Here is a 21,797-nt window from a genome sequence, read left to right on the forward strand (position 1 = left end):
AGGTCTAGGGGTGGACATCGGTCGGTTCGGTTCGGTTATAAATATTATCGGTTTAACATGTCGGTTATCAGTTTACAAATTTGATAAACCGATAAGATATCGGTTATCAGGTATCGGTTAATCGGTTATCGATCATTATCGGTTCGGTTATCGGTTTACCCGATAAGATAACTCAATCTAGATCTAGTTAAGCAAAAAAGAGAAGACAATTCACTAGGGTTAAGCAAAATAGAGAAGAATTCATATATAGTATACTAAAGACTTATGCTAGGAGTAACTAGTAAGGTCTATGAAGAATGAAGATGAAGCAACTAAAGAGTGCGGTTGAGAAAGAATATGAGAGAATGAACTGAAGCCCTAGCATTTGTATATACTTAAGGGTAAAGTCGTAATTTTATTAATTCTTATTGGGTTATTGGTTAACCCATTAATAAAATTGGTAAATCGAGGCCCGAACCGATAACTCAATAGTGAAAATTTTTTAAACCGTTATCGAACTATTAACTCAATAACCCGATACCGATAACCCAATAAACAATTAACGGTTCGGATTATCGATTTTACCCGATATAATGCCCAGCCCTAATAAGGTCTGTAATATGCATACACACTAATCTCTCCCATTCCTACTTGTGAAATTGCGCTGAGTTTTTTATTGTTTATATTTGGTCTCATACACTTATGTATGTATAAGATAAAAGGTGAGTCAATTTTTCACCTTTCGGTTCTTTCATAAAGTATATATTGTATTTATGAAAGTTACATGTAGCTAGGACCAAGATTTTTGCCTAAAAGAAAGGTCAATGTTCTTTCTATTTTTACTTATCAACTTAAGATCACAAATAAAAATGGGTTTACTTGCATTTTTATTTCCTCAGTAATTGATAATTTTTTTATTTTGGTTCCATGAATCATGATATATATTCGACCAAACACATACTTATGAACTTCAATTAGTCAAAATGTATATGTTTAATTCCTTTACATTAATGAGCTATATTATAGTCGGATTATTTTTATAACTGTATTAAATACGCTCAATGTGAAGTACAATTACCATAAATACTTACTAATTAACTAGCAAACCAAGCTGGATAACTACATGGTTTTAATTAGCATATAATAATCAATTAAATCTAAGAGATTTTGACAAGTAAATGGATCGAGATTAAAATATACATTTTAATTAATCAAAGATTAAAAACACGCTACAAAAGACAAAAATTAAAAATTTATCTACGTGACAAAAAGCTTAATTTTCCCAATAAATAGGGCTGTAGAACCTTATATGGCCAAAAAAACACAAATTAATTCAGACATATTTTCTTCCTTTGTACACAATGCTTTAATGTTCTCTCCACAAGAGATCACCATCCTCCTCTTCCTCTTCTTCTCCAATTTGACTCGGGTTCTTCTCCACGTTGAACCCGACCTTTCCCTCGTCGACGTCCTGTTCACGACGAACGACGAGCAAAATCTCCTCTTTCCGCTATCAATATTTGTCACCATTTTATTAAATTCCACAAATTTTCAAAATGGGAGCCTTAAAACCATTCCAACTCTTGGAAATAAACATTATTTCCGCCCAAGATTTGCAACCTATATCCAAGAAAATGAAAACCTACGCCACCGTTTGGGTTCACCCTACACGGAAGCTAACCACCGCCGTTGACGTCGAAGGCGGCAACAACCCTACGTGGAACGATAAATTTGTTTTTCGGGTGGATGAAGAATTTCTCCGGCAAGACACCTCAGCTGTACAAATTGAGATTCATTGTGTCCATTGGTTTAAGGATTCTCTCGTCGGCTCCGTTCGCGTCCTCGTCGGAAATCTCATCCCTCCTCCGCCTCGGCCGCACCATAATCACCATCATCATTTTGGCATGCGCTTTGTTGCACTTCAGGTTTGGTTCATTTCATTCTTCATTTCTTGATAACATAGGAGTTTTTCTTGACATGCATACGTAAAGTTGCATGCAATATAATTTCAATTCCATTGATATTCTCACCCGTCTTGTCTAATTTCACTTTAATTATATAAAAAAGTACCTTTTTCCCTTCAAATTTTGGTGTTAAGAATTCTATTAGGTTTTATTGTATGTGCCGTGCATTGTTATAGGCCCATCCTTAAAAGTTTTATAATCACGAGTTAAATATCAAGGTAATATCCGTGATAATTCATGAAAGATTTCTCATACCAAAAAAATAATAAAAAATTAAGGATTTCATTGAATATCACATCTTTACAATGTTGTCTATTTAGAGTTTTTTAAAATATTAATTAATTGGTGAAAATTTGTGACTATAACTAAATGGTTCAAAAGTATTTCTTTGATAATTATGTGTAACATCACATTTAAAAGGTCAATGCATGTTTTTTGGTTTAGGTACGTCGTCCATCTGGGCGACCTCAGGGAATATTGAACATTGGTGTTGCATTACTAGATAGTACTATGAGAAGTATGCCATTGTACACTGAACTAAACAAGTCAGCTGTTGGGTATCGAGATTTGATGGAAGAAGAGCAACTTCCACAACAGAACCAAAAACCAAATGGCGATAAAAGCAACAAGGATAACAACAACAGCAGTAACAGTAACACTAACAACAACAAGGTGGCTACTATTAAACCAATATTGCTACGAACAAAGAGTGAACGTAGCGAACGTGTCAAGTTCGATGATATTGTTTCAAAGGCTAATAGTTCAGTAGTTGCAGTTCCCTCAAAAGTGAAGAAGGCATATGATAAAGAAAGCTCAATTCTTAGTATTTCTTTGGAACCTCCACCTCAAATGCTGGTAAAAAAGAAAGGTAAAGCAAGTTCTGTGATTAGTGGTGCAGAGTTAAAGGAAAAATCAAAGCCCAAAGGTAAAGCAGGCTCAGTTTTAAGTGATTCAATTATGAGCAAAGAGTCATCTATTTATAATGGGCCCAAAGAAGAAAAGCCCAAACTCAAACTCATAACATTAGAGCTTGAAAACAAAGGCAAGCCCATTAATGAAAAGAAGCCTACCAATGACTCATCAACAACTAAAGTAGTTGATGAAAAATCTATTACAAAGCCCAAAGGGTTGGATGCTAGTGGTAAACAAGATGAGCCCATAACAGTAATAGGAAAGCCCATTCCAAAATATAACGGATATGAGTTTGGAGGCCCAAAAGGGTCAGGACACAATGGGAAATATGTATTTGGAGGCCCAATTAAAGGAAATACTCATCATTGGACTGACTCAGAAATTGGGCCCTCAGCATCCGAGGTCGCGGCGGCGGTAGCTGGAAAAAAATATCCATTGGAGGATCAAAAGAGCTCGGTTTTGGATGGTTGGAGTTTAGACGAGAGCACTGAAGGGCTCAGGTCTAAGCTCGAGAGGTGGCGAATGGAGTTGCCGCCAGTATATGATCGTGGGCACGCCTCGAGTAGCTACCGTTCCACCGGTCGTCACACGCATGGTTCAAGTGGATTGTTTTCTTGTTTTGGTAACATAATGGGGTATGAGTGCCAATGCATTTGTGGCAAGCCTAAAAGGAAATATAGTACAAGGTTCTATAGCCCATCACTTGGCAGCAGATCATGGTTTTGATTTGAAAACCACCTCAATTTTTTTAAGGCCCAATGGTAAGCCCATTTCCGTCCAAGCATCTTCGCCTATTCTCTCACTTTTCTCCTATACTTGTTTATTATTTATTTTCATCAATATATAATATTGCTGCTTCATTATGACAATGCATTTCAAACTTTACCCTAATATTTTTATTTAATGTATTTTTAACTAAATATATATAGTTGGAGTTGAGCTTGCAACCCCCCCCCCCCCCCCCCTCTTTCTTTCTGCTGAAATTGTAAAATATGCCACTGGTTTGTATGATTCTTTTTATTATTAAATATTGGATTTGGTTTTTGGATCAAAGTTTTGCCAAAAAAACAAACCCATTATCTGGTGTTTCTTTCGTACTCTTTGTCTGAAAGAGTTAAATTTTCTTTGGAAAATGCCTTTTTCCAAAGCAAGTTCGCCGCCAACCGTATCAGCACCATCCTAATTAGGTTTAAATTTAGCTTCTTCGTTTTTGTGATTTTAATTTAGCTTATGCTACGAAGAGTGAAGCAATTGATGTCAACTTTTCATGTTATGTTTTAATATACTATAATAGCCAAAAAATTATCGAAACAATAGAGGCGGATTCACGATTTAAACTTTATGGGTTCAGATTCGCAATTCTACCACATCTTATCTAATTTAATGGATTCAGAATTTATTATTTATACATATTTAATAATATTTTTGGACAAAAATAAAGAGTATGAGCAAAAGCTATGGGTTCAGTTGAACCCAACTACTACACTAGATACGCCTCTGAAAACAAACGAAGTTGTTATAGAAAAGTTTGACTGTATTATTATTTAGGGACAGGGGTGAAGCTACATGCCTTAAAGGATGGTCAATTGACCACCATTTATTGAAAAATTACATTTAGTATATTAGATAAAATATTAGGTTTTAGAGGTATATAACATATTAAATACTCTTTGTTAGGAATTTTTCGTTACTTTTAAGTTTGAATATACAACAAACAATAACAACAACCCAGTGAAATCTCACTAGTGGGGTCTGGGGAGGATAGTGTGTATGCAGACTTTACCTCTACCCCGAAGGAGTAGAGTTAAGTTTGAATATCTTTGGGGAAATTTTTAACTTCGCTATTGTTTGGGAATAATATTAATTATCTTGAATAATTTAGGACATATTATGTGCTATTTTTGTTTCTTTCTTTAACTATGGATATCTAACAATTAGTGATGAATATACAACGGTTTGGTTCAACTAAACTCATTGTAAACTCATTGTCTTTCATTTAAATCGAACTATATATACATATAAGAGCATATATATATATATATATATATATATATATATATATATATATATATATATATATATATATATATATATAATAAAAATATCTCAATATGAATTGGCTCCAAAATCTGCATTTGCCTCTACTAATAGTGATCCTGAATGCGAGGACTAAAATAAAATACGATCTCTATAGTTGCACACAATTAACAAAGAATACGATTACTTAAATTATATTGGTAGAAAAAAGACATGATACGTGAACTATCAGTAAGTTGACGGGGCATGTCGCGTAGAGCATCGATATAGCGACAAGTGACACTATCAATTAATTAGGTGAATTAATTAAGAATGCAGGAGAGGCACAGAAGAAATATCCATAGGGTAACGTAAATAAAAGAACCGGGCCCGACATCTGTCAAGGGAGTACCATGAAAGAAATGAATGAAGGCTTCAAAGAAGGGAAGATACACGAAATAGAAGTAAATAATGAAGGGGAATTAGAGCAGTTACGAAGAATCTTTAGTTATAAATGTGCCAGTTACGATTACTTATGGTAACGGGCAATCAATACAATTAATGTCATTACTGAGCCCAAACTAAGTGTGGGAACCGTTATAATTATATGCTCCACTACAAAAAAAACAGCGTTTAGCGACGACCGCATTCCGTCGCTAAATCAATGTTTTCCATCGCTACAATTGTTTAGCGACGGATTCAAGTTTGTCCCTAAAATTCTCGTAGCTAGGCTCATAGCGATGAAAAAAACCAAATCGTCGCAGAATTAGCGACGGAATATATCTGTAGCAAAGTTTTGCGAGGGAAATAACTGTCGCTATATTGCTTGTTTCTGTCGCTATTTTGACGCCTTTCGTCACTGCAATACATAATAAAATTCGCCGTTTGTTCTTTTAGCGACGAAATCGTTCGTCGCTAGACGTGTTATAGCTAATTCTCCCTGCTTTTTGCAACAAAAACCTTTTGTCGCCAATTTGTCACAAGATTTAATTTTACGCGATAATTTTAGCTACGAAAAGTATCCGTCGCTAATTTATTTTTAATATATTGCTGATTTTTTAAACTTCTTTTTAGTTATTATTTTAAATATACTTTGTTCAAGCATATTACATAAAAGCTATTAAATACACTTAATAAAAGTCACTGATATTAATATAAATTAACAATATATTCAACAAGGTTCAAAATATATAGCATAATGCATATAACAGTATCGTTAGGTACAAAAAATCCACAAGGACCAACAATACAGTCCAAACAAAGTAGGCTAGCTATGCGAGGCTGGAGAGTTACGATCATCATCAGAATCCAATGCATGAACCTCATCGATGTTAGCAGTAGTAGAAGATGTAGGAACTGTAGGTGCCACATCTAATGGGTGGTTGGTAAGATCAGTATTTGGCTGATGCGAGGGCAAGAAAACTAATTCACGTACCCGCTCAACGATTACAGGAACTATATGATCTGTCAGTGCAGGAATTAATCGCATCACTAACTCATCCAGATTCCCTGTCGGTGTTGATTGAGCATTTGGAGGTGTTGCTGACGATGTAGCATCAGATCCAAAAGAGCCATGAAGATCTGGCTCATAGTAGCATTGTGCTTGAGATCCAAGATCATATACTCTTCTTTTCTTTTCTCCTCCCGCGACTTGAAAATATGCTTTACATTGATCAATATCGGATTGAGTTTGTTTTGTTGTTGTAATATCTCCTGATATTTTTCCTGTAGAAGAGTAAATAATTAGTGAAATAAAAAGACTAAATAATATTGAGCATTCAATTTACAAAATGAAAAAAATATATGAAAGTAAAGTCAATAAAATTATTTAAAAAGTTATCTTACATGTACGATTTGGAATTTCTCAGCAACAAAAGATTTTCCATCATTACCCTATTTAACAGCTTATACAAAAGTTATTCAATTAAGAAGATAGAGCAACAAAAGCAAATGCTCAAAACTGATATGCATACTGTTGAACACCAAGAAAACTGCTCAACCTCTGTCAAAGCTTTGCCTTCAATATCTTGATCTGAACATTGGTAAGTTCTTCATATCATTTACAAGATTAATGACTTCTATAGCCTGCTACTTATCCCACTTTTCCCCCTTTCTTTTTACAAGATTTTTCAATAAAATTCTACCTATTTCCTTTGACATGAAGGAGGTTATCGAGGATCAAGAAAATGACCTCTTATAATTAGATTTGAAGGGAAGGTAAGAGTTTTTACTGGAGATCTCACTTGGTTTTGAAGCATTATATTTCATTATGAAGTTCAGTAGTATTTTGTGTGTTACTGTAGGATCTGACAAAAGTAGAAGCAGCTTCTCAATCATTGTGCCAGAATTTTCACTCTGGTGCATTCTCTCTAAGTAAGAGATGTAGCACAAGATATGTCAGATTGTGCTATTACAAAATATTATTTCTCAATACAGTAGCATGAATAAATTCAATGCACCTACTTTTATGAAAGATCAACAGTGATGTTATACTTCAACCATGTCTTATTTAACTTAAGAAACCTCAATTCCGAGCAGCCAAGATACTTGCATCCAACAAAAACAAATAAAGATATAGAAAGGTGCAATGACATGGAGAATATTGGAATAAAAAATATTAGAGAAAGAATCTTCACACAAAGTTTACAGATAAAACCAAAATATCTTCTCTTTTTAGTTCAATCTTTCATTGCAAAATTGAGGACACTTATATAAACTAACAAAGGTAAGTGCATTTTTATGCCTCATATACATAGTATAAGATTGGAATTTAAAGGCAAAGAAATAGATATATAAATGAAGAATAACATTTCTTAATCTGAAAGCACAAGCAATACACAGATCAACACCCTTGTCCTAGTACTTAGAAGAAAAAAGGTAAAATCCCCACCTCCGACTAAAAGTTAAAATGCAGTTAATGAGGAGAGACACAAAATATGAAAACAAAAACACCGTATTCCCCAAAATGTACAATACTACTTAATAGATTTAGCTAATCCAGAAAACAGTACCAGTTTCATAGCTTTGCAAGCACATTTCAGTAGAATTATAATAACAATAACAAGCACCAAACAATATACCATCCTAGCACTTTCAGCAGTACAACATCAATCTAGTACTGAAGCACAAGTCTTAGCACAATTTGGCCAGAACAGGATTTTCAACAAGTGTTTAAAGTTCTCATGACTCGAAGAGAACATGAAATGTGTATGCATATTAGGAGAGAGCTTCTATCGTGATTTTAAAATTTGTTAGTTTCTCCTTCAGAACTTCCAAATTGGTTTATTTTTCTAGCTGCTCATGTCACTCATCATTTTTCAAATGCTATAATTCCTAGCACAAGCCAATCAAGCTTTAATTGAATGTCTTTTTCAACTAACAAACCAACTCCAACAAAATATGTAACTACATAATAACAGATCATGAAAAGAAGAAGTATAATAAAGGATGATACTCCTAAATCTGACAAGTGAAGGAGTGAAAGTATGTTTACCAATTAATGAACAAGCCTACATTAAAAAATTACTCAAAGATCATTAGACTCTGTACTTAAAAAAACTCATGTGACTGACTGCAAAAAGCACAAGTCCTATCCACTTACAAGTCTCTTGCGATGCTCCCCCAACATTGATAGAGCCACATGTGTGAGTCCCAGTGGCAACTCCGCTCCCATCACAATGATTTTTTGTATTTATTTCTGACTTTTCAACACACTTAGGATCTTTCCAAAATCTCAACCAACTTTTCCACACATTATTTGGAATAGTGTCCGGTTGCACCCCATTTGATTTTAGTTTGCTAACAAAATCACTGTATCTTTTTGCTGCCCTACGCTCCCATTGGATCCGCACCGCACTATCAATTGAAGGATCCCCGGTAGAATGCCTTCTGAAATAAGTTTATAAAGTGATAACATTAATAAGTTACATATAAAAGTTAGTATACTTTCTAAATCCAATTGTGATGGATTATACCTTGAATTCTCCAAAATAATTTTTTTTTCATCTCATTTGAGACGCTTTTCCAGTTGACTCCATTAGAATCAAGTTCATGCTTGAAAGACTTAGTTATACCTCAGAGCATTCAAATGAAGGCTCTAACTTGAACAAATTAGAAGACATTATTTAAAGGCATACCATATATCAATAAGAATATATCAAAAGTAATAGTACAAGTATGGATTAACCCTGTAGGAAAAATAGTAAGAAGTGTCAGCGGCCTGCGGGTACTGCTACACTCAGTTTCGCCTATTATATTGCTTTGAGAAGATGTACCCTCGCCTATTGTGTTGCTCTGATTAGGGGTATTTGGAGATGGTTCCAAATTAATAGTTGGGGTACTACCATGGCCTGATGTTTGAATAGGTGGCATACTACTAGGACCTAATGTTTGAACTTGATTAATGTGATTTGGTCCACCAGAGGAACTCGTACCACCTTGTTGAGGACTGATTGTGGGAATGGGAACAATAAGCATATTTTCACGAGTAGCAAAATTATCCCTAACTGAAGATTTACCTACACGGCCTGCACTACCTCGACCTCTACCTCGAGGCATATCTACAAAATAAATAAATTGCCTACAGAACCAAATCTTCCATTAACAGATTCACAGACAAGAGAGCTTTGAGTTATCTTCATACCATTTGTCACACCTCCATTTTTATACCCCCGTAAGGGTATAAGGGAGTTTGTACAATTAAAGTGACAATCGAAATGAGATTATTATTTAAGAATCAGAGTCGCCACTTGGGATAAATTTATGGTGTCCCAAGTCACCGGTTTAAAATTCCGAATCGAAGAAAGATTGACTCTGTTTTACAGTCCGCGAACACAGAAGTCTGGGTAAGGAATTCTGTTAACCCGGGAGAAGGTGTTAGGCATTCTTGGGTTCCGTGGTTTTAGCACGGTCGCTCAACTATTATTATTGGCCTAATTATCTGATTTTAAAACACTTTTAAACCTATGTGCATTTTTAACTTTAAAACCGCTTTACTTATTTAAGGAATTATTTCAAAGTTATTTAAAACACATCGCAAGCCACGCTACATGAAATGCACCCGTGGTTCACGACACGTTCTATTTAACCTTGTTGGAAATTAGAACCGGGTCACATGAAATGTACCCCTGAATTTTAATACCTGTGATAATTATAATTAACGCGCCTAAAGCAAACTATGAGGTTCATTTTAATATCTAAATTAACATTTGTGAGGGCGCTAGATGATTTAATTTGCTTAGGGTACACCTCAAATCTATTTTTTTTCAAGTGATTTTTAGTCTTACGAGGGCCATAAGTGACATAGTTAAATGACACACCTTATCTTAATTACAAGAATTACTTTAAACAACGTAATCTGAAGCCATGTTTGTACAACTACTAATTACTGGGGCGCTTTGGGCTTTCAGATGTTTGGACCAAGCCTTTCATAGATATAGTCTGCATAAGCCGTTCAAAAGAGGATCTGGGCTCAAAGTGCAAGCCCAAAGAACGATTGGGCAGACAATTTCACCCATTCCTAAATGGCCTTGCAATCCAGCCCAAGGTGAGCTAAATCTGATGAAAGAATGAATGCTAAAGGGGATGAGGCTCAAGATCGAATCCCCAAGAGTGGAAAAACATCTGAAGCCCCATGAATTTGGCTGGGCCCTTTGGTCGTGATCAACATGGAGCAAATTGATGTACCAAGCCCAAATGTTGTAACACCCTGGTAATCATATCACCTATCTAAAAGAAAACTATTTGAATTTAATTGAGTAAACAGTATGGAGCGACATTCTAATTTCAATTTGGCCCTAGCTAAATTATAAACACATTGTGTGAGATTCAAACTTTAATTGTAACCCAACAAGCAACAGTGAAATTCTTACAATTTGAAATAATTAACACTTATCAGACTAACAACTTATTACTCAACCCGTAACTCTTCAAGAACAAAATGCTCGAACTAAAATTTATAAGAAAAAAAACCAACCAAATTATTCCCTGACTAATCCCTGAATCTGAAAATCAGCATCAATTTGAACAAAATTAAACGAAAGCCAAAAGTAATTCACCATATGACCTGAGCCCTTACTGCCAACAATAAAACCCTGAGCATTTTCCTCATATCCAAAACAAGTTAAATCGACTCACCACATAATAGGAGATATTGAAGACTTAACCCCAAACTTAATAACATGATACCACATCACTAACATAGGAGGAGTTATTACAAAACACGAACGCAATTGAAGAACAGAAAAGTAAGATTCAACAAGAAACAACTTGTATTCAACATATTTTTCACATTTTGATTGCACATTTACATCTCATATGCTGTCCACAGTCAAGGAAATACCTGGAACAATGAGAAACAACCAATAGAACTTTCAGCAAATAAATTGAAATATCAGCAGCTTCTAAATAGCAACAAACAACAGTTCATCAATTAGCTTTCATATTTTGGACCCAGAAGAAAACAACAATTTTCTAGCCTTTAAAACCCAAGAAACATGAAGAACCAGCTACAACAGGCTAGTATTTGCCAAATTTTTGTGTTTTCTTGCTAATTTCCAAACTTCAGTAGTGAGTGTACCCTTCAGCCGTTTCTAAGTTTTTAGTATTGTCCTTCCCCCAATTTTATTGAAAACAAACCTTATATAGATGACTTTAGGGCAGCATAATTGATTTCACAATTTTATCAATTACCCCTTCCCCAATTTTTATCAAATCACTTCAGACCCCAAGTTTTTTAGCCTGTTTGCTAAACCAGCCCCTTCCCCACTTTCTTGGAAACTTCCCAGGCAGTTGTAAAAGATTTCCCTTATTAAATTCCCCCAAATACCCTTAAAATGCTTAACAATTACTTTCAGGAAATCAAACATGGGCCAAATTAAACCAGAATCCCAAACCTAAACCATGGGCTTGACAGCCAGGATTGACCCTTCCCCTCTTTGGGCTTCTGACCCAAATTTTAATTCAAAACCAACAACTCACAAGAAAACAGGCCCAAAAAAACTCCTGATATCATAAATCCAAAGAAAACAAAAATAAAAAGGAGAATTGAGCAAAATCAGACAATGAAATCAAATGAACTAACAACAATGTTGACCGTATTATTAAGCTAAATACTATAAACTAACATGATTTAAATCCTAGCATGCAAGCAGAAACGATTTAAACAGAAAAACAAGAAAGAAAAGAAAGAATCAGAAGGAGACGAGGATGGGAATAAAACAAAGGACGACGAAAAAGAAAAATGAATGGAGATACCTAAAATAGGCAGACGAACAGTGGGCTTGAACGGACCTCCGGCACTTTCCGATTTGAACCGATATTGGTATTAATCGCTTGTTCTCATTGAGAACAAATAATCAATACAAGTTTTAGGCTCAATCGCTCTTGGAAACTTGAAGAATTAGAAGATTTTTCCTTTTTATTTTTTAGATCTAAGCTGGCTAGGTTTGGTGGAGATTTTGGGAGATGTGGTGGTGGATTAGGAATCAAGGGTGGGTGGTGGTTGTGTGGTAGGGATTTGGGGTCGATTAGGCCACGCCGCCGGCCGATGGAGGCTTAGGAATTTCAGGGCGGCGGGTCTTCTAGGGTTAGACTTGAGAGAAATGAAAGAGAAGCTCATCAGTGGTCCTAGGTTGTTCTGAGGGTCTTCGGACATTTTTAAACGAAAATGGGGGAAGTCTTCAGGGCTGTTGGATGAACTAAGATGAATGGCCAGGATTTGTTTAAACTATTGAACTCAAAACGACGTAGTTTCAACTCCATACTACGTCGTTTGAGTTGTCTTGAAACTTGAAGGGTTTGGACCGGGTTTTGGGCCTGGAATTGGCGGGTTGAAGGGGAAATTCATTTGGGCTTTGTTGAATTGGCTCTAACAGCCCTTCTGATTCTTTTTTTTTAATTTCCAATTTTTTCCTTTTTCTTTTAAATTAATTAACAACCCAAATTAACTCTTAAATTAAAATAATTTACAAAATTAAGCTAATTACCCATCATAATATTTACAAAAATTAATTAACTCCTAAATTAGAAGAAAAACTATAAATTTAAAATTAAACGGCTAAAATGCAAAAGTGAGCCATTTTTTTTATTTTTTCATTTTTATAAAACAACTAATTTACTGATTAACCTAAAAATATAAAAATAAACCCCAAATGCAATACATAGTATTTTTGTATTTTTTCATGATTTAAATAAAATAAACATGCATAGACAAATGTAAACAATTAACAAAAATACTATGAAAAATCTACAAAATTACAAATAATGGGAAAACATTATTTTCTTAGAGTTTATGAGAGTAATTCCTATATGGCAAAAATCACGTGCTCACGGCTGCACTTCTTTTCTCGAAAACACGAAGAGTTTTCGTGCAAAGATAAAGTGAGCGGATACGAGCGATTTTTGCCCGTTTGAATACTCTGTGGGAAGCATTTTGAAAAGATTTGACCGCACCCTGCTTCCGAGGTTGCCTACATACCCTTGGCTATAAAGGAATCAGGTCAGTGTAGTTCGAAGAGTTTCGGTAGCTGAGACTACCAGGAAGCTGTGATTTCACTATCGCTACTGCTGCTACTGCCTGCTGAGCTCCTTATTACACCAAGCCAAAATAAAAGAAGTTAGACTAAACTATGATCTATGAATTACAAGGATCCTATCTATATCTTCAAACTTGATCTTGCAGTTTCTATTGCTCTGTTGACTTGTACTCTCCAGGTGAAATTCCTTTGTTGCTGACTTGAATTGTATTCTAAGGTGCTTTTCCTTTGTTCTCCAGGCGGGCGCCTGATTACTGAATTTGAACCGCCTTCCTTTGAACATTGCTGCTTTACCTTTGTTCTTCTAGGTGGGCGCCTGTTTACCAATATTTGAATTATCTTCCTTTCCTCCGACACTTGACTTGTTTTCCCTTTGTTTTCCAGGTGGGCGCCTGATTGTTACTTGCACCATCTTGCTTTGAACATTGCTGCTTTCCCTTTGTTCTCCAGGTGGGCTCCTGATTACCAACATTTACACGATTTTTCCTCGAAACTTGAACTGCTTCCCTTTGTTCTCCAGGTGGGCTCCTAATTACCAACACTTGAATTGCTTTCCCTTTGTTCTCCAGGTGGGCTCTTGATTACCAACACTTGAATTGCTTTCCTTTCTTCTGAAACTTGAATTGTTTTCTAGGTGGGCTCCTGATTGCTGAACTCGAACCATCTTCTTCTGCTACTTGGAACTGTTTTCCCTAGCAACTTGCACCATTTTTTCTTGCTCTCCAGGTGGGCGCCTAATTGCTGAACTCACACTGTTCTCCTTTGAAACTTGAGTTGTTCTCCCTTGTTCTCCAGGTGGGCGCCTGATTGATGAGCTTGACCCGCTTTCCTTTGAACTTGTGTCGTCTTCCATTGTTTCTCTAGGTGGGTGCCTGATTGCTGAACCTGAATTGTCCTCTTCTTGAAACTGCTTTCCTTTTGAACGGTCTTCCCTTGTTTCTCCATGTGGGTGCCTGACTGCTTGAACCTGAACTGCTTTCTATTCTTGAAGCTCGTGTTGTCTTTCCTTGTTCTCTAGGTGGGTGCCTGATTACAACAAAACAGATAAAACAAAAGAAATTTTTCTGCCCAGTTTGATACTGGGAACATTTGTGAGTGTTAATCGAATCTTGTTATCAAAAGAGCTATAAGAACTCAAAAGCTAAATCTCATTGTCCAGGAGGTCCTGAAAATTTCAAATTAAATCTCATCTTAAGAGTGAAAACTTTAAAGCTAAACTATGTTTCCTAAAGGTAGAACTTACACTAAATCTTGTTAACTATGAAGGTCTTAAAATTTAACTAAAGTCCATTATCTAGGAGGATCCTGAGAACTTTAAATTAAATCCCATTATCCAGGAAGGTCCTGAAAATTTTAAATTAAATCCCATTATCTAGGAGGGTTCTGAGAGTTTACGGTTGAACCTGTCCGGTACTTGCTTTCCTTATAGAGGGTTTCTCTAAAGCAAACGAAATTTTTTGCCCCGGTTTCAATCAAAGAAAAATCTTGTTAGTTTAAAATGTGGTGGTTAGTTTGTGGCATTCTTGCTGGAGGTGGCCCTTTTGCTGCCGTGCTTTGCTTTGACTGGCTGCCCTGAACTGGCCAAGAACCGTTTGACTTTCTAACTAACTCTCAACTGCAAGACCTTGGATGACCCGAGTGCTCTACACCCAAACCATTATTTTATATTTCTGACCCTTCTACCTGAACCTCTGTATCTCCCACAAGATTACTAAACCATTCGACCAATGGAACTTTCACTGACACCTTATTTCCCACTTTACATCATGCTATCACTGGTATGCTTTGGCCGCACTTTGCTTCATGCAATTCGGAAGTTGGTAGTAAGCTTTGAAATCCTTTCTTTCTTGCTTAAACAAGGCTGACATTGGAAAAACATTAGAGAAATAAACCCAAAAGAAATGAAATGCAATGACTTCGAGAGTTAGGAATAAAGAAGAAAATCCAAAATTGGATGACTGTTTGGGGGTAGAAGAGGGAAAAAGACTTATCTGAATGGAGCAGCTGGTACCAATGATCATGACATGCATTTCGGATTAATCGGCCCAACCTATTCAACCTATCACCTTTCAGTTGTCATACCTTATGCCCCCAGGATCTCCATAACCCAATTTCTTCGCCAAAACACTAACCTTGTTCGGTTTGCGGTGCCCTAAAGGGTTTTCACCAACAAACCTCTCTCATTTTCTCATCTCTCAACTCACCGTCGCCTTACAGTGCCCATAAGGGTTTTCACCAATAAGACTCTCATTTTTTACAATTTCTCTTAGTTTTCGATCGCCTTACGGTGCCCGTGAGGATTTTCACCAACTCTCATTTTTCATTTTCTTGCTCAAAACAAAGTGTTGCCTCTGATATGAATCACCTCTACTTGCTCGACTTGACATCTCTCGAAGACTGGTCGGAAGGTCTTTCTTTGGACCGTAGTGTGGGCATTTGGATAGGGTTAGAAAGAAAAGGTATCACGAAGGCTCAAAACAACTTGAATGGGTTCAAAATTACAACTTTTGGAATCAAATTTCTTACCACAACCCCAACTTTCTGCCCCAGTTTCTTCGCTTGAGGACTTTTGAATTTTTATTTTGATGGGACCGATCTGTGAGGCTGCCTACGTATCCTTAAAAGGAATCAGGTCGAACGTAGTTCATGACATAGGAATTACTTTGTTTGTTGTGATTTTTCTCTTTTCTTTTCCTTCTATCTTTTTCTTCTTTTTCTTTTCTTTTCTTCTTTCTTTTCCTTTTTTCACTATTTTCCATTCTTTTCTTTATCTTTTCTCTTCTCTTTTTCTCCTTCTCCTTTACTTACTTTTTGCGTTCGTGTTTCTAAATTTCCCCTACTGATCCCAAAAGAGGGGTATGAAAAGAAATAAATACGGCTCAAAGGGGTATCAATGGATAAAGTGTTTAGATAGCAGAAGAAAATACCTTCGTCATTCCAATCTTCAAAACATGCCAAGTACAAACAAATACAATTTAAACCAAAGAAATCATACATAATATCTTTTGACTGCATCAGAATTGATAGCCATGTCTACACATTTGCCTTCTATATCTGTTAAATACAAAGCACCATTGGACAACACTCTTGAAACGATGAACGACCCCTGCCAATTTGGGGCGAACTTGCCTTTCTCTTCAGCCTGATATGGAAGGATGCGTTTCAATACTTGCTGACCCACTTCAAATTTTTGCGGACGCACCTTCTTGTTGTATGCTCTCGCCATTCTCTTTTGATAAAACTGGCCATGACACATTGCTGCCAATATTTTCTCATCAATCAAACTCAACTACTCTAGACGGGCTTTGACCTACTCATCATCATCAATTTCGGCTTCAGCAACAATCCGAAGGGATAGAATTTCAACTTCCGCGGGTATCACTACTTCTGTGCCATATACCAACAAGTAAGGAGATGTACCTATTGAAGTGCAAACAGTAGTGCAATAACCCAACAACGCAAAGGGAAACTTCTCATGCCATTGCCTGGAACCTTGCACCATTTTCTGAAGTATCTTCTTTATGTTTTTGTTGGCTGCCTCGACTGCTCCATTCGCCTTGGGGAGGTATGGGGTGGAATTGCGATGCATAATCTTGAACCGTTGACACATTTCTTTCATCAAATGACTATTAAGATTAGCACCATTATCTGTGATGATCACCTTTGGAATTCCGAACCGACAAATGATATTTGAATGAACAAAATCGACCATGGCCTTCTTGGTAACAGACTGAAAGTTTTAGCTTCAACCCACTTAGTGAAATAGTCAATGGCCACCAGAATGAACTTGTGTCCGTTGGATGCTTCTGGCTTAATTGGTCCGATGACATCCATGCCCCAAGCAACAAAGGGCCATGGTGCGGACATTGTGTGCAATTCAGATGGCGGTGAATGAATCAAATCACCTTGTACTTGACATTGATGAAACTTGCGCACAAAACTGATACAATCTCGCTCCATGGTGAGCCAATAATAACCTGCTCGGAGAATTTTCCTTTCCAGAACATACCCACTCATACGCGATCCGCAGACTCCGGAATGCACTTCGGTCATAATAGTCATGGCTTGATTTGCATCGATGCACCTCAACAATCCGAGATTTGGAGTTCTTTTGTACAAAACTCCTCCACTGTAGAAAAATCCACTTGCCAATCGACGAATTGTTCTCTTTTGAACCCTTGTGGCCTGTGCTGGATATACCCCCATCTTTATGTACTCCCTGATGTGGAACCAAGGTTCACCGTCAAGTTCTTCTTCTACCATGTTATAGTAAGCATGCTGATCGCGAACCTGAATATGCAAAGGGTCAACATAAGCCTTATTTGAATGATGTAATATCAACGTCAAGGTAGCCAAAGCATCAGCAACCTCATTATGGATCCTTGGAATGTGCCTGATTCTATTGATCGAAACCGTTGACAAAGATCATGTAGACATTGTCGATACGGTATAAACTTTAAATCCTGCATCTCCCATTCTCCTTGAATCTAGTGCACTAGAAGCTCTGAGTCTCCCAAGACCAAGACTTCCCGGATTCCATATCTACAGCTAGCCTTAATCCTAAAATGCATGCCTCGTACTCAACCATGTTGTTTGTACAGTAGAAACGCAGCTGAGCCGTAATAGGGTAATGGTGCCCTATTTCAGAAATGAGTACAGCTCCTATCCCAACGCCTTTCATGTTAGTGGCCCCATCAAATAAGAGTTTCCAACCAGGCTTTTCCTCCTTCTCGACCTCGTCAATGTGCATTACCTCTTCATCAGGAAAATAAGTCTTTAGAGGCATATTCTTCGTCCATCGGGTTCTCGGCCAAGTGATCGACCAAAGCTTGGGCTTTCATCGTTATTCGGATCACATATACGATGTCAAACTCTATGAGCAAGATCTACCACTTTGCGAGCCGTCCTGTGGGAATGGGCTTCTGAAAGATATACTTTAGAGGATCTGGGCGAGAAATGAGATAAGTAGTGTAGGACAACAAGTAATGCTTCAACTTCTGTGCTACCCAAGTCAGGGCACAACACGTCTTCTCAAGGGGAGTATACTTAACCTCATAAGTTGTGAACCTTTTGCTGCGATAATAGATGACCCGCTCTTTTCTACCACTGATGTCATGTTGACCCAATACACATCCAAATGAATTATCCAAGACTATCAAATAAAGAATCAAAGGTCTTCCTAGTTCCGGTGGGACCGTCACAGGTGGGTTCGACAAATACTCTTTGATCTTATCAAATGCTTCTTGGTACTCATCAGTCCATTTGACTGCAACATCCTTATTTAGCAGCTTAAATATGGGTACAAGTTGTCGTGAGTTGAGCAATAAATCCGCTGATGTAGTTCAGCGTCCCTAGCAGACTCATCACCTCGGTCTTGTTTTTCGGTGGTGGCTATTCCTGGATAGACTTGATCTTTGACGGATCCATTTTAATGTCCCGCCGACTGACTATGAATCCCAACAGCTTTCCTGATGGAACACCAAATGCGCACTTTACAGGATTGAGCTTGAGATTGTACCTGCGGAGCCTCTGGAAAAACTTTCTCAAATCTTTGACGTAGTCAGATTGCTTCCTGAACTTTATGATTACGTCATCCACGTAAACCTCGATCTCCTTGTGTATCATGTCATGGAATATGGTCATCATTGCCCTTATATAAGTTTCCCCAACATTTTTCAAACCAAAAGGCATGACCCTGTAACAATATGTTCCCCATGGCTTGATGAATGTCGTCTTTTCCGCATCTTCCTAATCTATTAAAATCTGATGATACCCCTCATAGCAATCCACAAAAGACCCAATCTCATGCTTGGCACAGTTATCAATAAAAATGTTGATATTTGGCAATGGGAAATTGTCCTTTGGACTTGCCTTGTTGAGATCACGATAATCAACACACACTCTGGTCTTACCATCTTTCTTTGGCACATGCACTACATTGGCTAACCATGTGGGATACCGCGTGACTCGAATGACCTTTGTATCAAGCTGCTTTGTGACCTCTTCTTTAATCTTCACACTCATGTCAGTTTTGAATTTTCTAAACTACTGCTTGACGGGAGGGAATGCTGGATCAATTGGCAATTTATGGACCACCAAATCGATACTTAATCCTGACATGTCATCATACGACCATGCAAAAATATCCTTATACTCAAACAATGCATTTATTCAGATTAGGCTTCCGTTTGATTGCTTAGATTGATTGCTTCCGTTTCATTCAGATTAGGCTTGGACTTTTCTTCAAAATGACTTAGTTCCTTACTAATCTCTTCAAAGGCCTCATCCTCATCATATTCTGATTCATCATCATACTTTATTTCGTGGATTACTATTTCAGAATTAGATTGACTTTTAAGACTGGGCCGAAGATTCCTCATGCATGTCATGTCATTGAAACCAGCATAAAAAGAACTGTACAGAGAAGAAAAGAAAAGAAAAATAAACTATCAGGAATGATGGAAAAGGGAAATTGTATTTCATTGAAATTAAAGGATAACAGAGTTTGTACATCAACAAGCGGAAAATAAAAGACTGGGTCACAACCTTGGAATGATCCAGATAGAAAGGAAAACAAAACAAACTACCAAGATTTCTTCCGAGTACGGAGAGGAGTAGCCTTCCAATTATTAAGCTTTACATTCGGCCCGACGAACTGCACATCCGCTTTGCTAGAACCTTCTCCACCTTCTACCATGTTCACATCATCAAACAACCTCTGGAACCTTTCAATTAACTCCCCATCAATGTCAACCACAGAACTTGGGACTGTCGTCACTAGGCATTTCCTGGCACCCGGCTTGACAAAAGACGTGGAGAGACGCGAAAAAGTGCCCTCGCCTTCTATTTCAACCTTTTAGCCCTCTTCACATCTGCCACTGTAGGTTTGAACCCAAGACCGAAAGTACCCAAATTTTCAGGGAGGGACACTGTCTGTATGATACCCTGTAGAGATGCACCCAGACCTTTGCCGGGCATGAATCCATTTTTCAGCATTTCAAAAGTCACCATGACTGACACGGATGTTATCTTTGGGGTTGGAACACATTTCCCTTCTAGAACTTTCTCGACCGGCACTGTTTCAAAAACTTGATAGACCCATGGCCCTTTGTCATCTTCAGCCTCAATGAACGGGACAGAGGCATCACTGTGAGCCCAGAAGTTATCTTCACCATGCACAACGATCTCCTGTCTATCCCATTCGAACTTGACCATCTGATGCAGAGTGGATAGGACTGCTTTGGCGGCATGAATCCAAGGTTGACCTATCAGCAAATTGTAGGAGACGACCACGTACAGTACCTGGAACTCCATGGTGAATTCCACCGGTCCTATTGTCAACTCAAGCACTATAACATAAACTGAGTCTTTTCCTCCACCATCAAAACCTCTGATGCAGATGTTGTTCTTGTGAATCCTCTCATCATCAACTTCCAACTTGTTCAGAGTAGAGAGGGGACAAATGTTTGCACTGGAACCATTGTCGACTAACACCCTAGTGACTACAGAATATTCACATTTTACCGTAAGGTATAGAGCTTTGTTGTGTTCAGTACCTTCCACCAGCAGCTCATCATCAGAGAAGGTGACCCTATTTACCTCAAATATTTTGTTGGCGATCTTTTCCAGATGGTTCACTAAAATTTCCTCGGGGACATGAGCTTCGTTCAGAATTTTCATCAGGGCTCGACGATGCTCGTCTGAGTGGATCGACAATGACAATAAAGATATCTGAGTAGGTGTCTTTCTCAACTGATCCACGATGGAGTAATCTTGTACCTTTATTTTTATCAGAAATTCCTCCGCCTCTTCTTCAGTCACTGCTTTCTTTACTAGGACTGGATTATCTCTGGATGTTTTGGTTTTCCTCAACTCTTCCGGGGCAAAGCATCTCCCTGAACGAGTTATTCCCTGGGCCTTATTGACTTCTTCTTTCACTTTCTTTCCCTTATCAGTCGCTATCACCCATTCATAGTTCTGTGGGACAGCCTTGGTGTTGATTACCGACAACTAGGTTGCAGGCTTGATGATGACAGGATCCATACAGACACTGATAATTTAGGATTTTAACATGTTTTATGCCCCTACTTGCCTATGATTTGATCATATATTGTTAGAAAATAGTCCTAAAAGGCTCACAAGTTGTGCTTGATTGCAGGTTTGATCGACAAAGTGACGAAATGTCAAAGATCGGCTAAAAAGGAGTGAAACCTGCTCAAGTATCAAAGACCAAGAAATCTAAGGAAAGAAGGCCTAGTGCGGACCATGCAAAGTTGAATGCGGCCGCACTAGGTGGTTCAGAGAGTTGGTAAACCAGGCTAGAGGCAACGCGGCCGCGGTACACATCTCGCGGTCCGCGGTGAAGGCTCCGCGGCCGCACTACTCTTTTGTG

The 21,797-nt window shown here is 37.6% G+C and overlaps 1 protein-coding gene and 1 pseudogene across 1 annotated transcript; one reads left to right on the forward strand and one right to left on the reverse strand.

Annotated features, from left to right (window-relative positions):
* Window positions 1-1,294: 1,294 nt before the first annotated feature.
* On the forward strand, window positions 1,295-3,773 carry LOC104218993 (uncharacterized). Its single transcript, XM_009769618.2, has 2 exons — window positions 1,295-1,904; window positions 2,388-3,773. The coding sequence occupies exons 1-2, from the start codon at window positions 1,536-1,538 to the stop codon at window positions 3,579-3,581; spliced, it is 1,563 nt and encodes a 520-aa protein (XP_009767920.1). The 5' UTR covers window positions 1,295-1,535; the 3' UTR covers window positions 3,582-3,773.
* Window positions 3,774-6,050: 2,277 nt separating this feature from the next.
* LOC104218992 (uncharacterized) lies at window positions 6,051-14,258 on the reverse strand (annotated as a pseudogene).
* Window positions 14,259-21,797: the final 7,539 nt, after the last annotated feature.

Source organism: Nicotiana sylvestris, chromosome 1 (genome assembly GCF_000393655.2).
Source record: "Nicotiana sylvestris chromosome 1, ASM39365v2, whole genome shotgun sequence".
Classification (NCBI taxonomy): domain Eukaryota; kingdom Viridiplantae; phylum Streptophyta; class Magnoliopsida; order Solanales; family Solanaceae; genus Nicotiana; species Nicotiana sylvestris.